The sequence below is a fragment of the Micropterus dolomieu genome, linkage group LG11 (genome assembly GCF_021292245.1).
Source record: "Micropterus dolomieu isolate WLL.071019.BEF.003 ecotype Adirondacks linkage group LG11, ASM2129224v1, whole genome shotgun sequence".
Lineage (NCBI taxonomy): Eukaryota > Metazoa > Chordata > Actinopteri > Centrarchiformes > Centrarchidae > Micropterus > Micropterus dolomieu.
In genome coordinates, this window is record NC_060160.1 from 22,135,258 (window position 1) to 22,145,913 (window position 10,656).

The 10,656-nt window shown below is 38.3% G+C and overlaps 1 protein-coding gene across 10 annotated transcripts in view; it reads right to left on the bottom strand.

The window, feature by feature from the left end:
• The window catches only part of kiaa1109 (KIAA1109 ortholog), a 79,655-nt gene extending 69,845 nt beyond the window's left edge, over positions 1-9,810 (bottom strand). For 7 of the 10 annotated variants that reach the window (XM_046063184.1, XM_046063186.1, XM_046063189.1 and 4 more), the window contains exons 1-9: positions 9,626-9,810; positions 6,889-7,024; positions 5,539-5,655; positions 4,426-4,504; positions 3,014-3,078; positions 2,583-2,757; positions 1,628-1,709; positions 1,244-1,437; positions 146-225 (exon numbers count right to left, since the gene is read on the bottom strand). In XM_046063184.1, coding sequence (XP_045919140.1) covers positions 146-225; positions 1,244-1,437; positions 1,628-1,709; positions 2,583-2,757; positions 3,014-3,078; positions 4,426-4,504; positions 5,539-5,655; positions 6,889-6,994 — 898 coding nt within the window. In that variant the 5' untranslated portion in view covers positions 6,995-7,024; positions 9,626-9,810. The remainder of the gene's footprint in view (positions 1-145; positions 226-1,243; positions 1,438-1,627; positions 1,710-2,582; positions 2,758-3,013; positions 3,079-4,425; positions 4,505-5,538; positions 5,656-6,888; positions 7,025-9,625) is intronic. The other 3 variants (XM_046063191.1, XM_046063190.1, XM_046063188.1) reach the window with 1 other exon arrangement.
• Between the last annotated feature and the right edge of the window lie 846 nt (positions 9,811-10,656).

A 10,656-nucleotide genomic window follows, 5' to 3' on the forward strand; every position in this document is an offset into this window, starting at 1 on the left:
ACATTTGGATGCATAGTAGAGTCTGGTGGGCCCTGGAGAGTTAAACAAGAGACAGATTGCAGACAAAGTCCTGATAAAGAACAGACTCTGTGTGTGTGTGTGTGTGTGTGTGTGTGTGTGTGTGTGTGTGTGTGTGTGTACATACCAGGTTCATCCTGGTAATAGTAGATGTCAACATCATTGGACTGCATGACCACAAAGCCTTCGCCCATCAGTCTGGGAGGTCTAGATGCGAAACAGTTAAACACAGTTTAGAGTACAGATTTTATGCAGACGTTATGAACTCTGTAGCAACATTCGAGTAGGACCATTAATCATGAATCATGACTTTAATATTCCGTCCGCATTGAAGCTTGATTCTGGCATGAAGACACTCTTTCAATTTTAGAAATGCAGTGGCCTTCCTCTTACATCTTTCTGCTTCATCTCAACGGACATTCCAATACAGCTTTAAGACGCGTCAAGGACTGTTGGAGGTTGAAATCACTGATGGCTTTTGTAGAGGCGACAGTTGCCAAGTTTTTATTGAGAGTGACTCCTTAATCACTGAGAGTTAGGGGAATTTTACTCTCCATATCGTTTCGTTTAGTGAGAGTGCGGATAATGGTATCGCTACTTATTATGCAGCACAGTTAAAGCTGCCAGGTAAAAAAAAAAAAAATATATATATATATATATATATATCTTTATTCTATTTTTCATAAGAAGCTTGCACCTCCAATACTTTGCAAACTAAAAGCAGTCTGTTTTATTTTGTGCAACAAGCAGAGAAATATACAGCACAGTCAGTCCACTGCCAGTATTTAAGATTCACACAGTATATTACATATTGTAGGATAAATAGGAAGACACAGAGAGTGGTTCACAGAATTATCAATTTAGAAAATATATAATGATCAAATTTTCTACAGTCATTATGGTATGCTTAAAAAATTTATTATTTATATAAAAAGTTATTATTCTTCAGGCAAGAGCTGTATCTCACTAGTTTCAGTACTGGCAACGACATAAGTTGAAAAATGATGTTTACATGTTTCAAAAATTGCTTTGAATAAATAAATACCAGAGTCTGCTACATAATTCAATCTCTCTGGTACTGCTTTTATGTGAATTTCACCCTTGAATTTAAACAGCAAAACCTCACGAACTATCAGCCTTTGTAAATGATCGATTTTACAGCAACGCTTGGATTAAATTAAAAACAGGTCTAATTTTTCTTTATCAGATAGAGATCTTGACTTACTCGTCATTCTGCATGCCAAGGTAGCGTGGACTGGGAACCAGCATGACACGCACGTTCTCCAGGGAGCCTTTCACAATGTGCATGTACTGGTCCAGATGGCTGGATGGGGGCTTGGTGGCGTATGTTAGAAAGGCGTCCTCAAAGTTCACACACAGAGTTTGAGGGAGGTAGTGGTTCCCAAAAGCCAAACGACCCTACAGGAGAGGAAACACACAAGCGATGAAGGAATGATGCCTACACACTTCAAAGATGCTCTTTTCCATTTATTATCACTTGTTTTTCTAAACAAGGCTCTTCAGCTATTTTTTTAAACTGGAACCTGCTTCCTTTTTTAGACCCCAGACCAAATCCCATTAATTTTTGTTGAATTTGTGAGGTACTTACAGTGCTGATGTTAACTTTGATGACAGGGATGAGGGAGCGCCAAGATGACGTGGGGTCTGGACTCTCTGCTTTGATGTTCACACTACACGGGGACCAGAGACATTTGGTCTTCCAACAATTGAACATTGCTACATTTTTAGTTAGTACAACTCATTTGGCCGTCACTAGGAAATGAAAATAGCTCTCCTCTGTGAAGACCAAGTGGAAAGCTTCCGGTCAGCGAACTCATGCGGACGCGGAAGTCCCTAAAACCTGCATTCTATCGAACGGCCAGAAGAGGCCGACTCTTCTGTCTGACCATAAAGGAGAGTATGAGTCAGGGCAGGATTATCTGTGATTGACAATTCGTTACCATGGCAAACTTGTCAGTCAGGCTAGAGTAACTCATACTCACGGCACTGTGTAAATTTAACCAGTGTCCTTGAAAAAGCGTATTATGAGCTGGCTGTTCACTTTCCCTGGTGACCAACGTTACATTTAGTGTTAAGCCTGTTGTTTGCTAGACAAAATTATCAGCCTGATTAAAATGACAGTTAACATACAGATGCACCTAGCTAAGCAAGCTAGCTAGCTCCACACACGGCCGTTAGCTCCACCGTCTAGTCCAAATATGGTCACGTCCGGTGCCGCTGGTTGCAAAAAATCAACTATCGGCAAAACTCGAGGCTTCAAAGCAGCAGTCCACAAACCAACTGGTGACGTCACGATGACTACGTCCACTTTTTATATACAGTTTATGGTGCAGACACATCCAGTGCATTTGGTGAAAACAGAAAAGCAACATTTATGCAGCTTTTTTTAAATCGCTTGTTATTAAATCTCCATTCACCAATCATGGGGAAAAAAATGGGCAGTTTAATATCATCTTAAGTTAAGACAACTACAGATGCGCAGAAGTTCCCAGCAATCAGCAACTCAATGTTGAATTTGATTTTCCCTGAAGCCTTGGTTGTACCTTTGTAGGGTCTTGCTTCTGTCCTCTCGTCCCCTCTCTTCATCTTTTTTGGGTGTTATGAGTGTGGGTTCCAGTCCAAAGGTCTCCTGCAGTCGTGCATAGAGGTCGGTCCGATTGTAGACGTGAAATTCAAAGCCGTTAACAGTCACGTAAAGCCTGGTCTCTGCCTTGGGGTCTGACGACAACAGAGAGGAAACTCCAGAACTGGTTCATGTGCAAAGCTGCTGCTTCATCAAAAACAGACTGGAGAGCTTTCCAATTTATTGAAAAATACTAACAAAAAGATGAATTTCATTTTTTTCTTAAATACATAGTGTATTAATTAGACAAGAAAATCAATCCAAGGACAGCTAATTATGGCTGCATTTAACAGTATCAGACTAATTACAAGCTGCTAAACTAAGTTCCTGTGTAAACAAATACCTACTCACCATGCTGTTTCTGTTTTGGGTTATACATTTTCCACCAACGAAATATGAGGAAGCCATCCTGTATCCTGTAACACAGAAAACCGGCAAGTTTATTTGTATAGCACATTTTGACAATGAGGCAATTCAAAGTGTTTTACATAAAGGCCACATATGGCAACATAAAAATACAATAAAAAAAAGGTAAATAGAAATTAAAAACAAGATAATACAGGAAAGTAAAAGTTAGAGCGCAGTGTAAGATTTTAAAAGCCTCACATTTGATTTAATCAAAAGTAGCCACAAAAAGAAAAGTCTTCAGCCTTGATGTAAAAGAACTGAGTTTCAGCAGACCTGCAGTTTTCTGGGGGTTTGTTCCAGATATATAGACCATAAACACTGAACACTGCTTCTCCATGTTTAGTTTTGACAGGAAGCAGACCTTTCCCAGATGATTTGAGAGGTCTTGATGGTTCATAAGGAAGCAGTAAGAAATGTATTTTGGCCCTAAAACATTCAGTGCTTTATAAACCAACAGCAGTATTTTAAGATCTGCATAATTATGGTAACATATTTTGTTGTTTTTCATAATCTGAGCCAGTGGATGCATGTACATGTTAAACAGAAGAGGCCCCAGAATGAAGCCTTGGGGAACTCAACAAATTATTTTTGTCAGTTCAGATATGTAATAACCTTCAGACACAAAGATGTCCCTATCCTTTAAGTAGGATTCAACCTAGTTTAGTACTGTGCCAGAAAGTCCCGCCCAGTTTTCTAGTCAGTTTAGTAATATGTTGTGGTCGACCGTACCAATTTCAGCACTGCGGTCCAATAATCCTAAGACTGAAATTCTGCCACTGTCAGTGTTCAAATGGATGTCACTGAAGACCTTAACAAGAGCAGTCTCTGTGGTTAAAATCCTGACAAGACGACATCAAAACAGTTTAGTTCCAAGAGCTTGTTCAACTGTTGAAAAACAGCTTTATAAATGATTTTACTTAAAAACAGGAGGTTTGATATGGGCCTATAAGTGATTATAAATGAGTCTAGATTGGGTTTTTTTTTGTTGTTTTTTTTTTAAGAGTGGCTTGATGACTGCAGTTTTTAGGGCTTGTAGAAAGCAACGTGAGAGAAGAGACACAATGACAATTTGTTTAAAATAAGATCTTCGAAAAAGCCTGTTGGCAGAATATCACGACCGCAGGCAGAGGATTTAAGATGTTATGCTGTTATAATGTAATGTAGGTAAAAGTTCAGAGGCTACTGACACAGGAGGGTTTGTTAGCCCATCAACAGTAGCAAACAAGGCATGTGCGTTATTATTGTTTTTGCCGATGACATCACTTCCCAGTCTCCCTTTACATATGTCATAATGAAAGCTCTAAGATTATAGAGGAACAGAGCAGAAGCACTCAGTGCAGCAAACGTCAGGTTACCTGATAGACATGTCTTGGTTGATGTAGTAGACATCTCTGAACATGACTTTTCCTGACAGCACAGAGAATGAGAAGGAGCCTGCGGAGGGGTCAAACACATTTTTGTGTTACAGACATATTAGTGTGTAAGAATATTTCCATTGTATAAAGTATATGATGTAAGTTTTCAAAAGCAAATGAAAACCTTTTTGGATTTGATCACAGGGGTTTGAATTCATACCAATATTCAAACTAATTAAAATGTTAAACAAAAGATATAATCAGATGGATGGGTAAGACCTGAAATATGACAAGACACACCTTCAGACATGTTCAAAGCTGCTTAACACATTACAAACTGTGTGTCTGTAATGTAAATTCAAAACTGTGCCATTTGCTCTTGAGAATTTGCTCTTATGCTTCTGTTTATTTCCAAACATTTATAGTCTTATAATACTTGTTGTAAATGCCATCGTTGACCAACCTCTTTAGTTTGAACCAATCTAAATAAAGCATTTTAGAAACAGATTAGTGGGCACACAAGCAACACAGCCACACATGTTGGCAGAGAGACGTTCACTAAGCCATGCCGTCCCCATAAAACTTTAATGCTGTATTCGTTCTTTCACTTCTTGTTTTGTCATAGCCAGTTAACTGCAGGTTTGTGACAACATACTCTGCTGTGCAATCTGTAAAAAGTTCAACACAAACATGTCTCATCGCGAAGTAGGGATCACTGGGACAGGCTTAGACTTCTTTCTTTGGAGTGTAGAGTATTCAGGGTGGTATTACAGAGCCGAAGCACCTGACAAAATCTACTCTTTAGTAAAGAAATTTATGTTTTTGGAACAGATTAATCACTTGATAAAAAAAATAATAGCACACTTTTTTTGGGTTTGTTTTACACATTTACGTCCTCAAGGAGCTTTACAACTTGAGTTTTATGTCATTTATCTAGAGAAATTCAATCTGGTGTGGGTGTAGTTTGCTGTGCAGCCTCTGTGGAGATAATCACAGAGAAGCCAGCTCGTCATGAAATATTCAGCGGAGTGAGTTAACGCCTTGAACTGAAAGCTTTGGCAGCGATCCTCCTCCCTATCCATCACTGTGTGACAGAGCTCCTGAAGCACACACCAATGTGAATGTAGCCATCTTTGTAGAGTCTGTTGATGATGAGAGTGAGGATGAGGCCAATGTTGCGGGAGTTGTAATAAGTTAGATAGATGATCCATCCACAGGACAGAATGGTAGCTGAAAGACATAAACACACCACAGACAGGTTTGTTAACACGAGGATTGAGACAAGGCAATAAGTAATACGACATGTTTTATGTTTTCTAATGCTTGGAATAGTTTGGTTACAGTAAAGTAGGTCTATACTTTCAGATGTGATCACTAATGCTGACTGCTATTAAGTCAAGACTCTTTAATTATACATGTGAATTACCTTGTTGTTAACAAGCTCAACAAACCATGATTGATCCTTTGAATACAACGTGCCAGATGCTACTTTTCCTGACATGACACAGAATCAGCAGAAGAAAAGACTGCAGCATTACCGTATGAGTACTCAAACCAGTAACAGATTTGGAAACTTAGCAGAAATTCCATTCAGAAATGTGTTGGTTTTTTGGGGTTTTTTTTTAAAAAGGAATACAGCGATGCAAATGGAACTGAAAAAGTAAACTTATCAAATCACTGAAGGGTTTTGTTTAACGTTTTTATACTGAAGTTGCTGCTGGCATACAAAGAAAACAGCAGCTTCATTCTGTCAGTCGTGCAATTTCGTTGGCATACTGAGAGCTGCACCTGGACTGAGCAATAACTGGAAATGATCATCTGTCATACTTTAATCACATTATATTGAAATTAAACATTAATAAAGTCAGCTTGATTAAAGCATTAAAAGCAAAATACTAATGAAATGACATCTTAAACACATTAGAGAATATTACAGTTTTATCATACTTTATACCATGCAGCGTAACGCAACAAACATCAGTTCATTTAACACAATTACACATATGTCAAAAGAACTTATTATAAACTGATATTAAAACACTTTCTCATGCGTACCACATTGTTGATTTTGTCTTCATTATTTTCCAAATGAGCCACTACTATGCCCCTGATGCTGAACTGTCCCTTAGCACATTTTTTATGAGTATGAAAGCCAAAGAAGGTTATTTACGTCTGCCTAGAAAACTTCATCTCACTCATATAAAGTTAAAAGGACAGAAATAATATTAACACTCCCCCAAATAGCCAATATGTGTACCAGCCAAGAAAACTGCTACAAAATATAAATAAATAAATGAGGTATGACTCAAAGTAGCTTCGGCCAAAGGAAGCGAGAGCACATCTTCTATGAAACTGCAACCTGATCCGACAGGTGTGCACTTTAAATGTGACAGATAACTTCAAGTCAAGAAAATATCCTCTGATCTGCATGTTTTCTCCACAATGAAGATACAGAATACGTACCAACGAGGAGCCAGATGAAGTTCGAGTTGTGCTTGTTCAGAAAGTCATCCAGATCCCCGTAGCTGGGGAAAGTGCTTTCATTGTTTTTGGAAACATGCCCATCCATGGCTACAGGCTATCAGTCTGATGTCTACAACTGAAAAACAGAGTCAAATATCACACTACTTCCAAGAAACAGGAACAAAACCAAGATGGAAAAGCAAAACTGAAAAAAAGCATGTGCACCACAGTTAAGAAAGACAAATAGGCAAAGTTTTACAATAAAATGTTTTGAAACATGCAGCATGTTTTCCAGGAAGAGACAGTTACCTAAAAATTCATTCTTAAACCAAAATGGAGCCAGATGGAAAGGTATATTTGGTAAATACAAAAGACATGAGGGAAAAATTAAGATATATTTATACCACCTTACACTTTTTTCCTATTTATAACTAAACTGAAAAGAACCAAAACAACTGCAAAGTGTGATGATTGTATTAAATATAATTAAGCCAACTGTTACAACTAGAGAAGCCATTTCTTTTTCTCGACAAATCATCAGAAGCTTACTAAATACCAAACGCAAGCTTTTATTTGATGAAGGTTTAATTTTAACAAATGACATGAGCTGTATTTGCTGCTAATTATATGCAAACGTAAGAGTAATAAGGATGATATGGGTATTCAATTAATTGACAAACACAATAAATAGCCTAATTATCATAAATTCAATAAAATAATCCGTGCCACTCAAAACTGCTGCTCCCACTCTGCCAGTCTTTATTCTACAAACAGCCTGCAAATGATGATATTACATTAAAACTTTAAATGGGTTGCCCATTCTCCTGACAACAGAACTAGGTCTACTGTCTTTGTGGTCAGAGCTGATTTATCTGCGCAGACTGTTCATTGTCTCGCTGTGTTTACAAAGGTTATTTTGAAAGGGAGGAATAGTAGAAGTAGGGGTGGGCAATCTGACGATTTTAGATCCAGACTGTGATCTCAGGCATCCACAATCTACTTCACAGGGAATAGTACAGGTTGCTACGTTTAATGTCCTCTTCCTTCTGTTTCCAAACTTCACTTAACCTCAGTGACTAGTGGATCTGCGTTACGTGAACAACCCTTATGCTGTGCTGACTGGACAAATTACTTCAAAGTAAAAGTTTTCTTTTGTATACAAGTGTATAGCACAGCTTTGAAATGTGTAAGACTTGATATAATTTGTCGTACCCCTTATAGGAGCTGAGCAAAGGGAACAAATGCTTGCTACGCTCATAAATAAGTGCACCTCCTTTGCATGTCACACGTGTGTGTGTGTGTGTGTGTGTTTACAAGTGCATGCTGTGATCTCAGTCAGCCCATGCTTAGGAGTCCAAAGCTTGAATCCTGCTACACACAAACAGACTCATTCACACTCACACACACACACAAACACAAATCCTCATCTAATCCACTTTAAATGACGTCGGCTGCAAAACCACTGAGATGTGACCAAACCCAGCACTCTCTCTTACAGTATCTAAATGTGTCTTTTTGACAGATACTACGTTTTAAAAAGTAAAATGAATTGTTGAATTTGACAGAACACCTAGATCTCACAAGGGATTCGATACAAGCTACCTGCCAGATGCTAATCCAGTTCTAGCTGTTGGGTTTGTTCACCATGTCAAATTAGACAGGAGGCACATACTCATTTATGTGGCCAGTCTTTCTTAAAAGAACTAAACAGTGTTGCGTCTCATATACACTCCCTAACTTTGATGAAGAGGTATGTGCAGAAAGATCAGTGACTCATCAGTTACCTGAGCGTTTTCAGTTTTGGTTTAGATGTGAAGGAGGGTTATTCCGTCAGCTAACGCAACTACCTATCCATTTTTAGTTAGCTACCACAACTGTTCAACCAATCTTTCTCATGTTATCGACCACCAAAATTGATACTGTACACATCAGACAAAACAGCGCACCTGTCAACAAACCTAAATGAGAACAGTTTTGGGATGTAACTGTTTCTATTATTGCTCTGAAAACATGGCCATTATCTTAAACCTGACCTTGCCTATCAGTAGAATACACACCTTGTTCAATATGACCTGATACATTTTCGTAGCTGCTGTAGGCACAGCGGTCATGCACAAAGCAGCACTTTAACCACATTAAACCGTTTATTCAAACATAACGTTATTTCAGTGCTGTTTGGGTGTTGTTATGTTGCTAAACGTTAAAGATGATGGGAATGAAAAGAGAACTGTAACTTGACTGCCTTTGGCTTTGTTTACATATTGAACTGGTAGAGCTAGGTTAACTTTATCATCGATATGTTTTCTGTCTTGATATAAGCTATGTGTTTAGCTAAATTTCACCATGGCCAGGCGCAACTTAAGTTATAACAACCGCTAAATTAGTAATTCAGTTGACCATAAATTAACTGACACCAACCATACACCTAGCTAGCTAATCCCAGGTCTTTGGTCATTTCCTCAGCATTATCCTCAGCACTGGAAACAAATACGAACGTGTTTTTTTGTTTGTTTTTTATTAGTGTTTGTAACGTTACTACAAAAGGCTGCTGACCTGTCCAGCACAGTTTCTTAGCTAATGACGTTTTAGCTTGTGGATAATGCAGCTATTTAGCTAACCGCTACATATCATAACGTTAGCACAGAGGCTAGCTAGCAAGCTAATGACAGCAGGCCGCACCCTGTAACTTCTCTTTCCACAAACTGTGAAAACCAGTCCCTCGGTGATAGTAAAATACCTCAATGTCCCCGATAAAGCATGTGGTTTCATCTTTGCTCCGGTTACTCAGGAGTTGCTGTCCTTTTGTCGTGTGGGACATGGGCATAGCTAGCATCCTCCGTTGAATATTTACCTGGCAGACGGCCAGTCAACATCTCTTCCTGTTCTGCAGAGAGCAGTCACAAAATCTATCAATAGGGAAAATGGCAAGGCAGAGACTGACCAATTAGAGGAACTCATGAGCGAGGAGGCCACACGCAGTATTTTCTACCTATCAACGGGAATGTTTTTATAGTAGTGGGAGTGTTTTTATGTTGTTATTGGTACAGTTTTCTTTAACCCACCGCAGGATCAACAGGATTTAGACGCAACATCAGATATTCTCTGCCATTTTCCTACCTGTTTATTTATTAAAAATGTCTACTTAACAAAGTTTCTCAGAGTATAACAACCAAAATTACAACCTTAGAAAAAATAGATACAAAAAAGAGTGTAGGCCATATTAAAGTTATTTAAACGCACATATGCATTTTAAAAACGATAGATTCGACATAATCAAAAATAAGATTTAAAAAAAATTGAAGATTTACTTTAACTAAAAGCATAAAACAAAGAGATTAACTCTCGTTTAAATTGTAGCTCAAGTCATTTTCAGCATAAACCAAGATGGGATTAAATATTCAATATGGACCATACTGTTTCCAGGTACCATGCTGAAATATTTCTCTTATTCTGTGAATATAATGTAAAGGGGTTGCAGATTTCCATCTCAGTCTAACAAGGCCTCTGGCCAGCAATAAAGGCTATGGATTTCTGAATCAGTGAAATGCAGTGCTGCAGGGACCACTCCATGCCTACTCAAAGAGTCATTAGCATGGTCGTTGTAGTTGGTAAGTTAGAAATAAAGAATTGACTGTCCACTGACATTGCATCCCCAAATATAGTCTATCCAAGGGGAATTATTGCTATTAGTGATCTTTTTTGTCATCATATTGAAGCAGAAAGTGTAATGTGGCTGGTCACGCTAACAAAATCCACACTTTAAATTCT